Below are 19,740 nucleotides of genomic sequence, written 5' to 3' on the forward strand. Positions count from 1 at the left end.
AGCATGAAGTAGAAGTTAAAAGTACAGCTGCATAATTATAAATGTAAAGTTTTAAACTGATTTTAAAACTTAATCTTATAATGTGGGTAACCCTTAGCATATTAAAACAAAACATGCAGCATATTCAAATATGCTCCAAAGTGTATTTTACTTTTCCTGTCATACGCTGTATGTAAGCAAATAAAAGTTTCTAACGATTTACTAATTTTTTTATTCTAAATCAGTGCTTCAGCGTAACATCCATTTGTGACTGTACCTTTCACTTCCATTTCAATCTGTTTTTCTATCTTCTCTTGAATAACTTTTTCTGGAGCTAGAATAAAATAGAGATTATTGTGATCAATTAACGCATCAATTAATGGGTTGTGAAGTTGAAACTATGAATATCTGTTGCAATGATACAAAAAATCCACACACACATACATGAGTACATGCCAAAACAACTCAAACACCTGATAAATTTGACGAAACAGTGATCAGATGCTTCAAAACATATTTGTATTGTATACTTGTCTACAACTTCTTATGATTTTTGCCTGTAATTTACCATGCCTTTAACATGCCTTAAAGACCAGGAGGCAAACATTCAACAATCCACAGATAAGTGACATTTTTCTTTCTTTACTGTTTCCCATGGGCTGAATGTACTTGAATGCAATGATGGTATGCAAGAGGAATTTATGTTTGGAAAGAACATGCAGTTGCCAACCTGTCACTCTCAGATGAGTGCTGCACTCGGCTTGTCCTGCAGAGTTAACTATTCTGCACTTGTATATACCCCTCTGATTCTGAACAACTTTCAGTAATTTTAAACTGCACAGTGGCCCATCGTGTTTTAAGGAACATAATGCAGACTCCTCAACTATTAGCTGATTGTACAGCCAAATCACACAAGGAGTAGGCACACCCTTTATTACACAAAAGAGTGACACATCATCTCCTTCTTTTACAATAGTTTCTGGGAGCAGAGTTTCAAGAAATACTGGTACTTTGGCACCAGTTTCTATGATCTCTTCGCATGGCACGACATCAGGGTAGTAGTCGCCGTTCCTTTGTTTTTCAGTTCCTTGTGATCTTTGAGCTGAAGTGATTAACATGCTTGATGTTTCCTTTGAAGACTCTTCCTTAACTTCGGAGGTTGTTTGAATCTGAGACTCTTTGACTGTTTTAGTGCTTTTAGTATCTGAGTCAAGCGTAATTTTTGTTACTGCTTTGGCGTGTGCTTCTTTAGCTAGGTAAGAATAAAGTTAGGAAAAGCATTAGATTAGATGGTTGGCAGGACTAAAACACCCTTATACTTAGAGAAATAAAAATAAAGGGTTTAGTATGGAAAAGAAATGTTCAGCATGTTAGTGCTCAAACTAAAAATAAACTATGAAATGACACATTTAAGGGCTCTATTCATGCTAGGCTAAAGGAAGGTCCCAATTAAGTCAGTAGGATGTTTACCATTGAGTTAAGAGGGACTACGACTTGGTCTGTAATGACTAACACAAGCAAGCACATCTTTAATTTTAATAGGGCTGTCAAACTAATACAAATAATTGCAATTAATCGCAAGATTAAAAAATAGTTGTGATTAATCACAGTTTTAATTGCACTGCTAAACAATAGAATACCAATTTACATGTATTGTAAATATCTTGGATGTTTTTCTACATTTTCAAATATATTGATTTCAATTGCAACACAGAATACAAAGAGTACAGTGCTCACTTTATATTATGTTTGATTACAAATATTTGCACTGTAAAAAGATAATCTACAAATCAAGCATGAAAGGGCATATGAACGTTTAGCGTATCTGGCACAAATACCTTGCAACACCGTCTATAAACACTGCCATGAAAACACCTATTCTCACTTTCAGGTGACATTGTAAATAAGAAGTGGGCAGCATTATCTCCCATAAATGTAAACTCACTGTGTTAGCGATTGGCTGAACAAGAAGTAGGACTGAGTGGACTTGTAGACTCTAGAGTTTTACATTGTTTTGTTTTTGAGTGCAGTTATATGAAAAAAATAATTCTACATTTGTAAGTTGCACTTTCACGATAAAGAGATTGCACTACACTACTTGTATGAGGTGAACTGAAAAATACTATTAATTTTGTTTATTTTTCACAGTGCAAATATTGGTAATAAAAATAATAATATAAAGTGAACACTGTACACTTTGTATTTGGTGTTGTAATTGAAATCAATATATTTGAAAATGTAGAAAAACATCAAAAATATTTATAATAAATTTAAATTGGTATTCTATTATTTAACAGTGCAATTGAAACTGTGATTAATCGTGACTTTTTAAATCTAGTTAATTTATTTTTGCATTAATTGCTTGTGATTGACAGCCCTAATTTAAATCAAAGGTATTTCCTTTGAATGTTGAAGACAACACCTTACGTAGATTGACAGGAAAGAAAGGACTTAACTGGTGTGTAAGAGCCAGATAAATGGTGCATGGCAAATGACTTAATGTTCATGCTGCTGTTGCTCCTGCGTCATCTGAGTTCATAAAAGCAGCTATCACATTATCTAAGGTGAGCAGTGCCAAAGGAACAAGAGGCCCATTCTGGGTCTACAGGAGTCAAGGAAATCAATGTCTATACTCCAAAGATGTTATTACATGTGCAGAAACTGCTGATATTTTAATGCACCAGAGTAATGGAAAAGGGGGAAAGGAATTAAACTGATAAGAACAGATATAACTTAGAGAATTTTTCACTTGACCAGATACTACAAGTAAAAAACAACCAACAGGTGTGGGGAAGACTGTGTAGGTCATTAATATAGTCTTGGGAAAGAGAGGCTCCTAAATCCAGTAGACAAGTGAGGACTTTATAGCAATGAAGAGACATGTTCAGGAGTAAAAAACAGACCTGTATTTAGGGTGTTTGAAGAAAACATGCAAATAAACTGCTTAAAATATTAACCCTTGCAAATATGTAGCACCTTCTGTGCCACTCAAGATGTGCAAACTGAAATGGCCTAGAGTCTGGGTTAATTTGCTCATCTAATGTTCCCCCCTTTCCTTTATTTAAAAAGGAATTTCTCTCTCAAATTCCAACTTCAGAAATCTGCATAAGTTGCAAAATTAAATTGGTTCCTTCTGTCCTGTTCTTTGTTTTGTTCCGGTGGACTCTTCCCACCAAGTCAATGTCTCACTGCATATCAGTGGCTTAAATTGATAAATTGATGAGTAGAAATGCCATTTGGCTGCAACTTGCTGGGAACCGCCATGATGCACTTCTCAAGCAAGCTATAAAACTCTCTGCCTGATGCTGCAAAAGACATTTATGAATAGAGTCCTAAATGTGAAAAAGAACTTAAAATACAGCTTTCTAAATTAAATACTAGTGTTAGGAAATGTGAGTGAGCTATTCGCAGAGATCATTAGGTTGAAATGAGATAAGTCATAATGTTAAAAATCAAATATCCACCTTCTACTGTTAGTACAGCAGCGGTTGTCGTCTCTCCATGATCATTGTACACAGTGCATCTGTACAGTCCTTGATCTAACAGTTGGACATTTATAATTGTGAGTAATAGGACAGTTCCATTTTGTGATAGCGTCACTCGTTTGGACTCTTTTATCCTTTCACCTTCATGGGTCCACAGAACCTCTAAAAAGTGTTCGCTTTCTAAAGCACAAATGAACTGTGCGGTATCGCCAAATTTCACAGTTTGGTCACGGAGTTTCAGGAGAATATTTGGGGAAGCCTCTCTCATTTCCTGAACAGCAGCAGCAGATACTTTCATTGTGCTTTGTGATGTTTGTGAAAGGACTGTTGTATGGAAGGTTTCTGTTTCTTTCACTGATGTAGCTTTCATGGTTAAACTTTCTGATAGAGTTTCCAAAACCTGCACACCCAGTTGGTACGATGGTTCTTGCACTGTTTTAATTTCTTTTTTATAAGCCTGTGTCTCCTTCTTTGCGAAAGGGGAAGCAACATGAACTTCTGATATTGCCTGTGACTGGATAGACTCTTTTACATCTTTCCCAGAACTTTGCCTATCTATGGCTTGCACTGTGTAATCAAGTAACAAAAAAATAACAATATTAACAACTAACATAGTTTAATGGGCCAACATAAGAACAAAATAAAATGGTATGGATAATGAGTATGAAAGATATCTTCATGGGAAAACTCAGCATGCCAGATGCATTATGCTCTTGACACAAAAGAAAATTCATTCATGTAGATGAATGGAAAATGACTTGTACTCATGCAGTTGATACACAGCTGATGTTCATCTCTTCTTTTCACTGAAGCTGTCCATTCCAATATCAAATAATCTGTTATGATACTCTTTAAGGATGTATTTTCTGCTAGCTTTTATAGCCCAGTGTAGAGCATATGAGACAATGGTGTGACTATCACCAGCTCTCTGGTTTAAAGTGTGTACTTGCGTAGTTTAATAAAAGGTCTATATTTTCTATATATAGGACACAGTTTTGTGAGATTTTAAATTATATGACATTTTAAAGTAGAGGAAATGACAGTGGTTTATTGGTTACAGCTAATACTACCAACATTAGTGAACTAGCTGCTAACTAAAAGGTGTGAAAAGAGGAAAGGAGGTAATTAGTAACAGTGGTATACAACAAACTGAATCCCTTTGAACAAAAATGGGGCTTTACCTTCGGCAGTCACTGTAAGTGTAGCTGTGCAAGTTGCTTCTCCAGCACTATTTCCTGCTTTGCAAGAGTATTGGCCAGCGTGCTCTAAAAAAGCATCTACTATTATCAGCATAGCTGTGCCTGTAGACTCATCAAAATGGAAAACTATATTTTTTGTTGGCAACATTGGCTGTTGGTTATGAAACCATTGGATTTCTGGTTTTGGCATGCCAGAGACCCTGGCTTGAAATCTGACTGATTCCCCGCTGCATACCCTGCAGCTTGAAATAGGCTGGATAAAGGTGGGCCTTTGGCCAACAGGCTCCTTCTTAAGTGAAACTGATGAAGAAACATGCCATTGGGACTTTGATGTAACTTCTTCAACCTTTTTAAATCCTGAAAAGAAGCATGTCAACTTTTAATTTCTTACCCTACGCTACAATCAAAGTTCTCTCTCTCGTAATTTTTTTTCTTTTTGGCCTGGCAATTTTACAATATGAATCACTAATTCCATAGTTTACAAATTATGTTGCAAAAATAAAAATAAATATATTTCTGGTTAAATAACACTAAGAACCACAAGATTAAAATAACAAACCCTCTAGACCATTTTTTGTTCTGAAATTTGTGATCAATATTTTCAGAATGCATAATAGTGCAAATTTATTTTCTCATTTGCACAAATCTGGGGCACACCCTTGTTTAAGATTTTCTAATGTTTCTTAAATGAAAACATTTTATCAATACCAAAACTCTTTAGAGATCTTTACAAGGCAAAGGCTTGTTAACGGAATAAAAATCTGTTTAATAGACTTAGGTTAGGGACAAGGATTCTACCTTGTTTGAGGCATGCTGAATGCTGCTAATGAAAAGAATTGAAAGGTGAAGTGCATGAAATGTTGAAAAACTGTGAAACAAACTTCACTGTGCATGACCTATGTCTTGGAGATGGAAGTGGATGTTGTGGACATTGCAAGATGATACTGATTAATTGAATTAAAAGACATGACATGACATGACAGTGACTCACATATATTTATTAATGAATATTAGTATGGGCACACAACCTATTTTAAAACATTATTTCTTTTTTAATTGCACATTGTACCTTCCAACTTCAAGTTAGCAGTACTTGTCACTTGGCCTATAGAATTACTAGCAACAAATGTATAAATTCCTTCATCTTCTGGATAGGCTTCTGAAATCTCCAGCTGGCAAGTGTCTTCAAAATGAGTCATTCTAAAGAAACGGGATGGCTTGATCTCCTTATCTTTACAATACCAAGAGATTTTCAGATCTGATCAAGTAAAATAAAAAAAGAAATGTAGGATTAAGATACAATGTCTGTAGGTAAATACTTTAAAAATACACAAAGTAGAAATCACTTATATCACAGCTTTTTGAAGTTGAATATATAATGTACAATAAGACTAGTTTAAAGACATGTAGCTTATTGGTTATTTTATATTTCCAGCTTGGTAGTATGTAGGAGGGAAAACTTATTTTGTTACTCCTACATTCAGTGATTAACTGGAAATCTCTCTCTTTCTCATTCTTGATATCTTTGAAATAGCAGAGGCAGAGTAGGCTTTCAATATTGTCAGTGAGCATGAAAAATGAAAGATCCCAGCGACTATAACTTGGCATCATATTTTAAGTAGAAATCTCCATTGAGAATTCATCTGGGAGGGTAGGTGAAGAAATATGGAAGGATCAGCTCAGATGCGGGAGCTCAGCTGATGGCTGTAGGAGCATGAGGGAGAGCAGAGGTGCTGTACATGGGAGGAGGGTAGCATGGAGTCTGTGCCTGGGAGCCAGGCAAAGAGGTCTGGTGGCTGCTGGAGGTGACTGAGAAGGGGAGGAGTTGGATACTGGCATAGGGAAGGAGCAGAGGAAGTTGTAGGGAGTCCATTTCCCTTTCATTTCCAAGCATGCTCCATTTTACAGAATCTGATGCATGCTAAGACACATGAATATAGGTGGCTCTTTAGGGCTGTATAAACAGTACCCCAGATAATTTCCCTGAATTTTGTTTTTTTAAAAAGTGCTGCAGCTATTAATTATTATTATTATGGAGAACTGATTTTATTTTATATTTATCTTAAATCTCAAATTCTCATTTAAAACTGATCATCTAGTAGGCTACAAAATGACTGAGCTGATCCCAACAATTCAAACAAATGACAATAGTAATCTGTTCTCTGAGGAGGGGAGTGCATGGCTTATTTTTCTATCTGAGTTCTGAGAAACCTCCAGTTTTTCATATCCCTAATCCTCTAGACCTTAGGGCCAGAGCCTCAGCTGGTGGAAATCATCATCGCTGAGGATCTGTTTTAGTTGTACTGGCCTGTGTGAAGCTTTTTAATGCCAGTCCTTAACTGACAAGAAAGGTCACCGTTGAGTCCAGTGAGATACCTTCTTGTCTAATGCATGAAGCCTGCTGTTTTTCCCAGATCTTATAAACCTTGCCAGCTTGGGGAAGAAGAGGCCAGCACCACTCATCAAACCTGGCAGTGAACTACATCACTAACCACACTGATCTGGCATATACAATGTATTTTAATTGTTTTTGCTGCTGTCATTGTAATAAAGATACAATGTTTTCAGGAAACAGTACTGTAGTGTATGCAATTTGAAAATATATTTTCAATGCTAGTATATTAGCTAAGCTAATATAAAATATTTTCATGCTGTATTTGAGAAATATCCAAATTCATTCATATACAATACAAAAAGAACGAGAACTGCAAGGACAACTCCCCATGTGCTGTGCTGCAAATGTACCTCTCAGTCATCAACATGCACATAAAGATAGTATACACACACACACATACAATTGTGGCATGCTTTGCGTAGCTGTAATAAAGATGTCAGTTCCAGTATAAACTCCCATGTGTATTTTCTGAGTCTTACCACAATTTTTATCATGGAAGCAGATTTGTTTTCTAATCTTTTTCCAACTCAAGAATTGCACTTGTAAGTGACAGGAATGCAAAAAGAGTAGATGCTACTCATTTCATGCACATTTTTGCATTTCTGTAACTCAAAAATGATTTAAATCTGGACTTTGGTCCAGGGGTTCTCAACCTTTTTCTTTCTGAGTCCCTTCCCCCCCCCCCCCCCGAACATAGTATAAAAACTCCACGGCCCACCAGTGCTACAATAACTGGTTTTCTGCATATAAAAGCCAGGGGCAGCATTTGGGTGTAGCAAGCAGGGCAGTTGTGTGGGGTCCCATGCCACAGGGGTCCCTGCAAAGCTAAGTTGCTCAGGCTTCGGCTTCAGCCCCAGGTGGCAGGGCTGGGAGCCTTGTGCTTGACCCCTACCCAATGGGCCTTCAGCTTTCTGCCCTGGGCCCCAGCAAGTCTAACACTTCTGTGCTTGGCGGCTCCCTGAAACCTGCTTACGGACCCCCAAAAGGCCCTAGACCCCTGCTTGAGAACTACTGCTATAGTCTACTGCAAACTCTTTGGGACAGGGACTGAATCTTATACTGTTTTATGCTAGGCACTAAGTATCTCTACAGTAATATGTGAATGTTTTATTATTATTATTAATAGTTCCCAAGACTATGTGGGGTAATAATAATAATAATAATAATAATTAATAATAATGCAGTTTAATTTAACAAACTAGCTACTATGGTGTCATGGGCAAAATGTTAGTTATAAGATGGTATTTATTTAATTAGAACATGGTAAATTTATATAAGGAAAGTCTATTTTGATTAAGTGTAAATTAAAAAAAACCTCTGATGCTGGGATAAAACAAAAATGCTAATTTTCATATAATATTTTTAGTTTAATGTTTCCATGAATGGTACTGAAAATGGTACATCCTGGGGATATTAAGGGTTTCAGGGTGAAAGTCAGGGCAGATTTTTGACCTGTATCTTTTTAAAATGATGTGTCAGTAGGTGGCACCAGAAGGTTTGCTCATTGTTCATGCTCATTTATAGGACAATGCTTTCCTCAGCATTGCAGTTAGGGCTTCAAAGCTCTGCCATATCACTGCACTGACAGTTTTAAATGTCATGTAGCAGTCAGTACTCTGAAAAGCATTACAAAGGTTCACATCTGATTAAAAATGTCAGAACTACTGAGCCCATGACCACCCATTAAAACACTGCTTAGCTTTAGGGGATTCTTAAATTTCATGTCTGCTGGCAGATATGAGATCGTTTTTTAAATTGCTAGCTGCCAATCAATTATACAGCCAACACTGTACTTCCTACATATATCTGATAGTTACACAATCCTCATAAAGGCAGATTTCAGCTCATATGCTATTAGATTTGCTTTCAGCATCAGCTGAACAATTCTGATATAACAAAAATTGTATACAATTTCATTAAACTAACCTGTCCCTGTAACTCTGCACTGAAAACATGCAGATTGTCCCTCAGAAGTAACAACATCTCGAAGTGGTGTTATAAGAGTAGGTGGATAAACTGGCACTTCTAGATCAGGAGAAACAACTTCCGGGACTAAAGGAAGAGATCAAAAGTTTAGACCGCATGGAAGAGCACACATCACAAAATATTGACAATACCATTTCAAATACACTTTAAGGAACTTGGGAAACTTACCTTCCACTGAAAGTGAAGCTGAAGTAGTGGCAGCTCCATAGTCATTCTTTGCTTCACATGTGTAAACTGCTGCATCTTCAGGGAAAGTCTCAATCAACAATAGAGTGTATTCTTGTGCGTCATGAAGAAACTTGCATTTAAAGCCTGCAGAAAGCTGCTGCTCATCTTTATACCAGGAAATTTTGGGCTGGGGTCTACCTGATATTATAGCACAAAAGCGGGCAGGTTTACCAGATTCCACAGTGGTGGGCTGAAGCTCCTGAATAATATGGGGTGGCTCTGGAGCTGCAGATTTAAAAAAAAAGGATCTAAATATGTGTTGCTTATTGAAATTATTAAAAATTTAGTAAGATCTCTTACTCTGCCAAACAAAAATACTATTGTCAAGTGGTCAGATTCCACAATCCTTATTCATGCAAAGTTCCCAGTGACTGAGGATCCAGTTTAGTATTTCTCACACAACAAAGTCTTCCCTTCACTTGACTGGGGGATTTTCTTGGTCAAGGAATACTGAACTGGGACTGGAATAAAAGCGAGTCAAGAAAAAATGTTTTAAAATAAATAGCTGTTTTAGTGTATAAGATTTTTTGAAAGATGAAATTGTAAAAAACATCTCTGAAAACTGTTAGGTTGATCCCTCCAATACTAAATATTTGGGATATCACAGTTAAGGGACTACTGCTTTATTTACTTTACTTTACTTGGAAGTAAGAGGATTTACTGGCTTAGGTAGATGCAGAGATAAACATTTTAATCAGTTATCCATTTCAATGGAAAGAGTGGACAGGAAGCAGTGATGTAGCACAAGCAGCCCCATCTGTTCCAGGGTTTACAGTATTATAACGCCAACAAGTCCTCACAGAGATACAGAAAACACAGGATAGGAAATGCAATGATGAGCAAAATGAATGTCCATGCATACTATTAGAGACACAAAGTGGGTGAAGTAACATTTTTGTCTCTGTCTCACCAACAGAATTTGGTCCAATAAAAGATATTACCTCACCTACCTTCTCTCTCTAATATTCTGGGACCAAACATGGCTACAACAATATTGCAAACATACATACCATTAACATAGAGAATAATAGAGCTTCTGTTTCTTCCTGCTACAAAGGTGTATTCCCCAGCATCTCTGTATCTTGTTTCAGTGATGCTCATCTGGTGGATTCGTCTTTCCACAACATATCGATATCTTTCCTCAATCTGGAAATTGATCTCAATGCCATCCTTATACCAGCGAGCATCAACATCATCTTCGTTGACTTCAAATTCAACTACAGCTCGTTGTCTTTCAATGACCTTTTATCAAGTAGGATAAATATTACAAATAGCACCTGCTTTTACAGCTGCCCTCCTGCTTCACTAAACCTTAAGGGGGAAAACTCAGGAGGCGCTGAATTCTGTCTCTGTAGCAGGACTCAGGATGTCCTACTACTTAGTGCACCAACTCAAAGTAACTATATAGGCCTGAGAGCTGCAGATGTGCTCTCCTTCTCCCACTTATTAATGTCTTATTTGGATCAATGAGAAGAAAGTTACCTATCTGGTGAGAAGTAGGTGTCTTTAGAATCCCTAAGGCCTATACCATGGTAATGGGGATAGCCCATCAGAACATGGTGGGAGGCCCCAACTGCACGACTATTGCTGTTTTTTTTTTGTGGGGGGGAGGGGGCAATTATCTCAAATAGTTTAGGTACGCTCTTACCCCAGCTCAATATATCCCATTCATTAGCTATTGCTCCTTCAAATGATAAAACAACAGAACTATCAAGAATTTATTCCCTTTATATATACTGTACCTGAACATCTTTATGGACACTTCTGATACGAATATCACGACCTTCCACAACTAAGTTAGCACTAGACATGTTTCCTCCTGCTACTACAGTATACTGTCCAGCATCAGACATCTTTGTGGAAGGAATGAGGAGGCGATGGACAAATCTCTCCCTCTGAACTTTCACTCTAAAGACAACAGAAAGACAATGAACAGAGCTATTTTTCTGAAAAAGTATAAGGAATACTAGCGTCTTGTTCTGGAGAAAAAGATTACCTGTCACCAAGCTGGAGTTCCTGGCCATCCTTCATCCACTGCACTGAAATGTCAGGTTCTGAGATTTCACATTCAAAAATGGCTCGTTTCTTCTCTACAACCTTAATGTCTTTAATGTGCTTCCTAAATTCAATGTGACGAGCTAGGGAAATACCATGGATATACGATGAGTGCTGTAAACATACATCAGGAGGGCCATTACATTCCTTAAATATACAGACTATGAAAACAAATACCTTCCACATATAAAGTGGCTGATGAAACAGCTTTCCCAGCAACAAAACTGTATTCTGCAGCATCACCAAAGTGGACATTCCTTATAGCAAGAGAATGTGTAAGCTTTTTAGTTCTTATCTGGCACCTGTCAGTTGATTTTATCTCCACCCCATTCTTTAACCACTTGTATGTGATGCCTTCGTAGTTGACAGTTACTTCAAATGTTATTGTATCTTTCTCTTCAGCATTGATGTCTTTCAGCATGGATGTAATCAAGATAGCTAAAAGAAAAAAATAGCCATATGATTTAAGAATGTGTCTTAACAGAACCTGAATTGCTTCACAATTCTTCAATCAGATTGCATTAAGACTAAGGTCCTTCCCTCATTGGTTTTGCAAAATATTATAAAATAAGCCATTATTTGAAACCTGGGCTTCTTGTATTTAGCACAAAAATTACCAAAAAGAGAGTGTCCTTTTCAGCATTTTATTTGGAACTTACTACTTTTTAATAAGTGTATTTGTTTTTTATCACATATTGTTGTGAAATCAGTAAGGAAAAATATCAAACCAATGGAAAGCTCATAGATACAAAGTGACCTGAATAATCTTATTTTCTGGAACAAAAAAAAAGTTTTAAACTCAAAAAACAAACAAACGCCAAAAACAAACCATATCCCTCTGTAGTTGTATAGGGCCTTTCATTCAAGGATCTCAAAATAATTTAGAAAAGGGAATATTCCCATTTTATAGATGGTGAAACTGAGGCACAGAGCAGCTAAATGACTTGTGCAATGTCAAAGAGACATTCTGTGTCAGAGTCAAGATTTGAGAATTGAATCTAGGAAGAACATTTTCAAAAGTTTCTAAATGATTTAGGAGCCGAAGTCCCATTTTCAAAATGTGATCTAGCCACTTAGAAGCCTAGCCTTAATAAAAGTCAAAGGGACTTTGAGCTCATAAGTGCCTAAATCTCTTTTGAAAATGGGATATAGGCTCCTTAGGTACTTCTTTTGAGAATTTTACCCCATGTCTCCTGATTCCCATATTTCCACTCTAACCAGTAGATGGGGTATGTTTCAGTTTATATTGAACACAAAGAAGCTTTAATCCTATATTAATATCATAACTATTTTGGTAAAAGAAAACACTTTGGTTAATTTTTATTTTCACTTACGGTTCACTGTCAGAGTTGCACTGACTCTGTCATTCCCACAGACAAATGTATATTCTGCAGAATCTTCACTGCTTGTGTTAATGATATTGAGCTGATGGAGTTTCCCCTGAACCACTATTTTAAACTTTTGACTCATTTCAATTTCCACACCATTTTTCAGCCATACAGCAGGTACATTGAAATGAGATACTTCACACTGAAAGGAGGCAGTTTTGGTCTCAGGAACCTCAATATTTTTCATGGTCTTTGTAATATGTACGGCTATGAAAAGACAAGAGAATGAAAAAAAATCAGATAGTATTGTCTTTTAAATTCTGTTTATAAAATTGGAAATGCAAAGAGTAACAGATCATCCTGAGTAAGGACTAATTATAATACATGAACTAGTGTGGCATGAAATACTTACTTTCCACAAACAGCTTTGCTTTGCACTCCAGTTGTCCTACTACAGCTGTGTATTCTCCAGCATCAGAGGGAGATATATTCTGCAACATCAGCTTGTGAACTTTCCTTTGAGAGATCATACTGTACTTGTCACTTGACTTAATCTCAACATTTCTGTGGAACCATTTGATCGGTATGGTATCATGGGAAACACTCAATTCAAAGGAAACAGTGGCATTTTCCAAAGCAGTCACATCCTTTGGCTTTTTGATTATCTTAACAGCTTAAGGAAGAGAATTACAACAGTTTATTCATACTTGTGATTTAAATTTTAAATCAGTCATTAGACTAATTGCTGAAATGATCACAAATTGACTTACTTTCAACGTGGAGTCTGGCACTGGCACCTAACCTTCCAAGCTTAAAATTGTAAATGGACTCATCAGTGATAACACAATTTTTCACTTGCAGTGTGTAAACAGTTCCCTTCACTGTAATCTCGTATTTGTCATCTGATTTAAGTTCAATGCCGTTTTTGATCCACTGAACTCCTTTAACATCAGGATGGGTAAGTTCCACAGAAAAAACTGCATCTTGTGTTTCTGTTACAGTTAGGTTCTTTAGTGTCTTCTTTATTTTAACAGCTAGAAAAACAATTACCAATAAAGCTGAAAAAGCAAACTGAAACTCAAAGAAAGCTAAATATTGTCATTTTACAAAACATGTTATGATCCACTTTTATTTTTAAGATCCAAAGACATACAGTTTATACACATATCATGGTCACCAGCCCCCCTCCGCACCAGACACACAAAAAAACCCAAAACAAAAAAGCATTTCCCAGCAGCTATCAGTATCTAAGATTAACATAGTTTTTCTGTATTTAAAATGCTACTACACAATTGGCAAATGTTGACTTTTTAATGGTTTACAGCATACGCTGAATATGTTTTTATCAAAATATTATGTTAAATTCTAACATGGAATATCCAAAAATTGTATCCATTTATTGCCTCAAACATCATGCATTTTAAATACAAAAGACAGTTTGTAAGAATGATGATATATATCATCATACTTAGTTTTATTTTGTGTCTTAGGACCTGAGCCAAATTACATTGACCTCAACGATCTTTGAATCAAGCCCTTAAAAGTATCAAATCAGGATAGAATTACTGACCTTCAACCTTCAATTTGGCAGATGTTTTTGAGGATGCCACTTTGTAGGTATATTCACCCATATCATCTAGCTTGGTGACTGGAATACTAAGTCTCCTCTTTAAACCATCTGATTTGCTTCGGAGGTGATCTGTCATAGATAATGGTTTACCATCCTTCAACCACTGGCCATCAGAATCAGGATTTGCCACCTCACATTCAAAAACAGCTTCTTGGGATTCAGCCACTGTTAGATCGGTGAGAGGCTTTGCAATGGCACCACCTGTTGGGAAGCAAAAGCATGAGTTATTTGTTCAGTGTTTCAGCTGTCTCATTAGATTATTTTTTCCCCTATACTGAAATGCAGCTTTGCTGAAATCCACTGGCTACACAGATTCTGAGGACAACATAATGCCTTCATTTGTGCATCATTCTACATTATGGCCCCGATTTAACAAAGCATTTAAACACCCACCTAAGAGTTGCTGAATCAAAGCCGAGAAGAGAACAGAAAAAATAAGATAGAGAAGGAGAGACAAACCTCAGGAAAAAGAAGAGAAAAGAAAAAAGAGTGGAGAAAGGTATAGCAAGAGCAAAATTGCCAGGTGCTGTTTCAAAATATGTAAATTGCTTATTACATTGGGCACATTTTTTTAAAATCAAAGTGAGACACTTTTTGGGATTTAAACCTACTAACCTGCTACTATAAGCTTCCCAGATGTTTTCTTTTCTCCAGCGTAAAATGTGTATTCACCTTCATCATCTTTCATCATGTTGACCACTGTCAATTTATATATTTTGCCACGTGCTTCGATTTTGTATTTAGGACTAGGCTTGAGCTCTTGGTCTTTGAAGTGCCATAAAACATCAATACCTGCATGAGATAGCTCAACCTCAAAGGATACATTCTGAGTTTCAGTGCATGTGATGTCATGAAGGCCTCTAATAATCTGAATTTCTGTAAAACAAGTTCATTAGAAATATTAGTCACAACCACTTTGTTATATTAGCAAGCAATATTTTAAGAACTACTGTGCATCTTAATGAATACCTACTTTCTACTGTAAGATTGCAACTGGTTTCAACTTTGCCAACCATCAATTTGTATTGTCCTTCATCTGATGCATAGGTCCTGGTAAGCACTAGCCTTTGTTTAGTGCCTTTGCAGACAGCTTGTATACGGTCATCAGGCTTTATCTGTTGATCGTTTAGGTACCATTTGGATGAAGACACATCAGGGACTGAAACTTTGCATTCAAAGACAGCTTTTGTTCCTTCAATAGTGTGAACATCTTTTAGTGGCACCGCTATGTCTACACCTGGCAAGTCACAAAAATATTAATGTAAACCCCCCTTTAAATTAACAAGAAATAAAGCAAACAAATGACCACCCATGCCTTTGAAAAAACATTGGACTGGCTAACAGTAGTCACTTACTATAAACAGAGACTCGTCCAGTGGTTGAAAGAAGAAGACTGGGAATATTAAAGGAGTAATTTCCACTATCTTCCTTTGTTACATCTTCAACTAACAACATATGTGACTGCTTGTCCAGCACAACGTGCACACGGTCATTTGGCTGAATTTCAATACCATCCTTCATCCATACACCTTCAACATTTTCTAGGGAGACTTTAACTTCAAGTTGCACAATATCACCCTCACAGACTTTCTGATCAGTAAGTCCTTGAAGAATAGTCACAGGACGAGCTATGAAATATGAAAGAAAAATAAATTAATCCTCACAACAGATAAACAAAATAATTACTCTTAAATCTGTAGGAAAGAAGGGGTATGTGATTAGAAAGGCTTACGCTTCATCTTCAGTTTGCAACTGGTTTTTTTGCCATCTACAACAAAGCTGTACTCTCCTTGGTCTTCCTTACTAACATCTTTAACAGTGAGAATTTGGCGACCACGCCGGGACGTAATCATGTATTTACTATTGGATGTGAGCTCCACATCATCACAATACCATTTCCCCTCCACATCTTCAGGGGAAATCTCGCATTCAAGCTCGCCTGAGAAGGATTCTGGGACTTCAATATCCTCAAGTTCTTTAACAAACTCAATAACGGCACCTGCATTAGAACATAAATACATTCACAAATGATTTTTTAAAGAGTTTTATGAAACATTTCTTATAAAAAAATTTGGTTTTAAAGAAGCAAACTTGCATCTAAATCAAATATTATTTTTAAACCCTGAACATAAAATAATATTCAGGCTCTCATGTTGCATTAAAAAAATATAAACATAGTGTAAACATTTCTGCAATGTTCTATGCAGCAAAATGTATGCTGCTATGTTCATTGGTGATAGCTGACTTCTTCCTGGAAGATTTCACTATAAAAACATTGAGTGATGATAAAGCTTTTATTCCTACCTTCAACAATAAGCTTAGCAGTTGTTTTTATAGTTTCATCTTCTACCAATGCACAGCTGTAGTCCTCAGCATCTAACATGTCAATCATTAGCACAGAAAGAAAGTGACCTTTTCTGTCAGAGTGCATCCTGTATTTGTCTCCAGAAAAAATTTCTATTCCATTTTTATACCATTTCACTTTGATAAAGGGTTCTGAGGTTTCACATTCAAAGGTTGCCATGGAATCTCTCTCTTTAGCAACAACATCTTGTAAATTTTGCGTGAAACTTATTAACTGTTTGGCTGCAAAATAAAAAATATTGAGAGTTAATAACCGGTGGACTACAAAGACAAACACATTTTGTTAATGAACAGGGTACATTAAAGGGATTTACACATTACCTTGTACTAGCAAGAAAGCATGGCTTGAAGTTTCACCAGCTATATTGATTGCTTTCACCATGATGCTGGCAGAGTCCTCAGCTGTTACATCTCTGATGACCAATTCACAAACATTATCTTCAGGCCAGTACCAATATATCCGATCAGACCGCTCAATCTGTACACCATTTCTGAACCATTGGCATTCAGGGTCTGGTTTCCCTACTACTCTAACACGGAAATGTGCATCACTACTTTGGGCTACTGTCTGGCTTTGAATTCGTTCAAGTATCTTAGGAGCCTCCATACTTGGACTAAGCTCAAGCCTCTCTGGTTTGACAGCTGGAATGGTGAGTTCGCCTTCAGCAAGAAGCACTTTCTTCTGTTCCTCGGTTAAGTCTTTGGTCCAGTGAAGAAGTTCCTCTTTTGTCTTTTTAAGCATTTCTTCATATGATTCATCTTTTTTACGAGACTTAAGCTCCACAGCAGTAATGGCTTCATAATAGCCTTCCTCTGTCCTACGCTTGAATTTACTGCGCAGCTCTTCAGTCTCTTCCGTTAGCTTCTCGTGAGTGATTCTCTCAGCCCTTTTTAGCTTCACCACCTCTTTGGTAGTTGTCTCAGCAGGCTTGTCCACCTTTTGTACTTCAAAGAGAAGTTTGCCAGGCTCTGTTGTTGCTGGCTCGTGCCTGGGTTCAGGTGCCCGGCGAAGGACAGACCTGAAATCTTCCCTCTGCTGGATCTCAAGTTTCACTTTATGTTCTGTTACCCCCTCTGGATTTTCTGCTGTAACCTTCACTTCACCTGTATCGTATGATTTGCAGTCCACGATGTCCAGGTAGTAGATACCATCATAGCGGAGTCTAAATCTTTTGCTTTTACGAATGAGCTGCCCGTTGAGATACCAATTGACTTTGGGCTGTGGATAGCCTGTGACACGGCAGCGGAACCGCGCAGTTTCACCCTCCAGAACTCTGGCAGGCTCAGGGACCAAAACAATTTCTGGCGTTTGCTTCTCTTTTTGGTCCTCTGTCACTCCAACAAGGGCGCCCTCATGGGCCATTCTTTCCATCTCTTCAATTCGCTGCAGTCCCTTCCTGCCTTCCGGCAACTGAGTTTCTTCCACAAGGCTTTTCTCATCTTTAACTATAAGGGTAGCCGATGTGTGGTCAGTACCATATTTGTTACTTGCCCTGCAAGTGATCACTCCACTGTCTCTAGGATAGGCTACTCCATAATCCAGACTGCAGTATCCAAATTCATTAATCATACGGAGTCTATTGGCTGCCTCCAGGGGCTTGCCATCATGTAGCCAGTCGACCACCATAGTGGGGTCACCAATTGGTGTCAGTCTGCAGTCAAAATGAGCTGGTCCAAAGCGCTTGAGCCTCAGTGAAGTGAGTTTCTTCTTAAAGAACGGCTTTTGTTGTTTCTCTTTGTCATAAAGGTCTCCCTCCTCCCATTGCTCTTGACCATAACGCAAATGGAGAGGCTCAAGCTCAGGTGCTGCAATCTCCTTTGCTCTGTATGTTCCCCTTGGAATGATTAATTTCCTTTCTGGTTCAGGTTCTGAAAATTCCACTTCGACATTTACCTTGCACCGTGTAGTGTCGCGCCCCGCTTTATTGATAGCGGTGGCAGTATACCATGCAGCATCATGCTTGACAGTGGACTCAATTTTAAGTGCAGCTTCTCCTTTAGTTCCCTCAATTCTGAAATATTAAAAATATATACATTATTTTCTCACATATCTCCTTCACGATTAGGTCCCATCCCAAAACCCTTAAGGAGGCAAACTTCTGGTGGAATCAGAAATAATACTTAATCATGGTAGTGCCTAACGACCAACCAAGAATGTGGCCTCATTGTGCTAGGCACTGTATAAACATAAAGTAGCAATCTTTAGTGATTTTGAAATCAGTACAAGTTTCATCTACTAGAGGACTGTAGATGCAGAAAGCTAGTGGAGGGTCTTTTACAATTCGGTTTAAGTTTTATTGAAATTTACATAATATAAATGTACAGAAACATGCAAAAGGCAGGCCTGAGCCTGTAAGTTATTGCACACTTTTAGGGCCAGATTCAATCCTCATTGAAGTCAGTGGAAAGACTCCCATAGTCTTCAAAGGCCATGGGATCAGGCCCTTAGTACTCACAATGGGAATTCTCAATTCTCATCTACTACATTATTTGGGAATTGGAGACACTCAGCCAACGCTAGGAGGCACTTAGTACCTTGCAGGACCAGGCTTATTTATATCTTTACTGTTTTTACACATCATCATTTTAGGAAGCACTTACTTGATCTTTGGGTATTTATGAGGTACAATGATATCGCTGTTCTTCAACCATACAATGTCAGGATTAGGGTTACCAGTAGCCTTCACTGACATTTTCAGTTTAGTACCTTCCTTGACACTAACATTCTTCAGCCTTTCTACAAAATGTGGTTTCACTAGATGTTCTTGAGCTGAAAGAGCAAGAAAGAAGATCCGATACAGAAATTTAAAAAGCTGTTTCTATACATAATAATTATAAAGTTCTTTCCAAAATGTGCAGAGTAAATACCTTCCACTGTCAAGGTCATAGAGATCGTAGCTTTGCCTGCCCTGTTCTGAGCAATGACAGTCCATTCACCAGAATCATCAGGACTAGCATGGACAATGATCATTGACTGTGTGCCATCTTCTTTAACTACTATTTTATGAGTATAGTCATTAACAACTTGTTGACCTGCAGAAATAGACAATTTTTTTTACACCCAGTACTGTTTCCCAACATGGAAAATACT

The 19,740-nt window shown here is 37.4% G+C and overlaps 1 protein-coding gene across 1 annotated transcript in view; it reads right to left on the minus strand.

Moving 5' to 3' along the window:
* The window catches only part of TTN (titin), a 297,668-nt gene that overhangs the window by 247,876 nt on the left and 30,052 nt on the right, over window positions 1–19,740 (minus strand). Inside the window, exons 25-44 of the mRNA XM_034786056.1 lie at window positions 19,518–19,682; window positions 19,251–19,419; window positions 16,971–18,661; window positions 16,590–16,871; window positions 16,018–16,284; window positions 15,641–15,913; window positions 15,259–15,522; window positions 14,901–15,161; window positions 14,226–14,486; window positions 13,426–13,689; window positions 13,068–13,328; window positions 12,662–12,922; window positions 11,505–11,765; window positions 11,269–11,410; window positions 11,015–11,180; window positions 10,283–10,514; window positions 9,213–9,497; window positions 8,985–9,110; window positions 5,733–5,921; window positions 257–313 (exon numbers count right to left, since the gene is read on the minus strand). Coding sequence (XP_034641947.1) covers window positions 257–313; window positions 5,733–5,921; window positions 8,985–9,110; window positions 9,213–9,497; window positions 10,283–10,514; window positions 11,015–11,180; window positions 11,269–11,410; window positions 11,505–11,765; window positions 12,662–12,922; window positions 13,068–13,328; window positions 13,426–13,689; window positions 14,226–14,486; window positions 14,901–15,161; window positions 15,259–15,522; window positions 15,641–15,913; window positions 16,018–16,284; window positions 16,590–16,871; window positions 16,971–18,661; window positions 19,251–19,419; window positions 19,518–19,682 — 5,877 coding nt within the window. The remainder of the gene's footprint in view (window positions 1–256; window positions 314–5,732; window positions 5,922–8,984; window positions 9,111–9,212; window positions 9,498–10,282; window positions 10,515–11,014; window positions 11,181–11,268; window positions 11,411–11,504; window positions 11,766–12,661; window positions 12,923–13,067; window positions 13,329–13,425; window positions 13,690–14,225; window positions 14,487–14,900; window positions 15,162–15,258; window positions 15,523–15,640; window positions 15,914–16,017; window positions 16,285–16,589; window positions 16,872–16,970; window positions 18,662–19,250; window positions 19,420–19,517; window positions 19,683–19,740) is intronic.

The sequence above is a fragment of the Trachemys scripta genome, chromosome 11 (genome assembly GCF_013100865.1).
Source record: "Trachemys scripta elegans isolate TJP31775 chromosome 11, CAS_Tse_1.0, whole genome shotgun sequence".
Taxonomy (NCBI): domain Eukaryota; kingdom Metazoa; phylum Chordata; order Testudines; family Emydidae; genus Trachemys; species Trachemys scripta.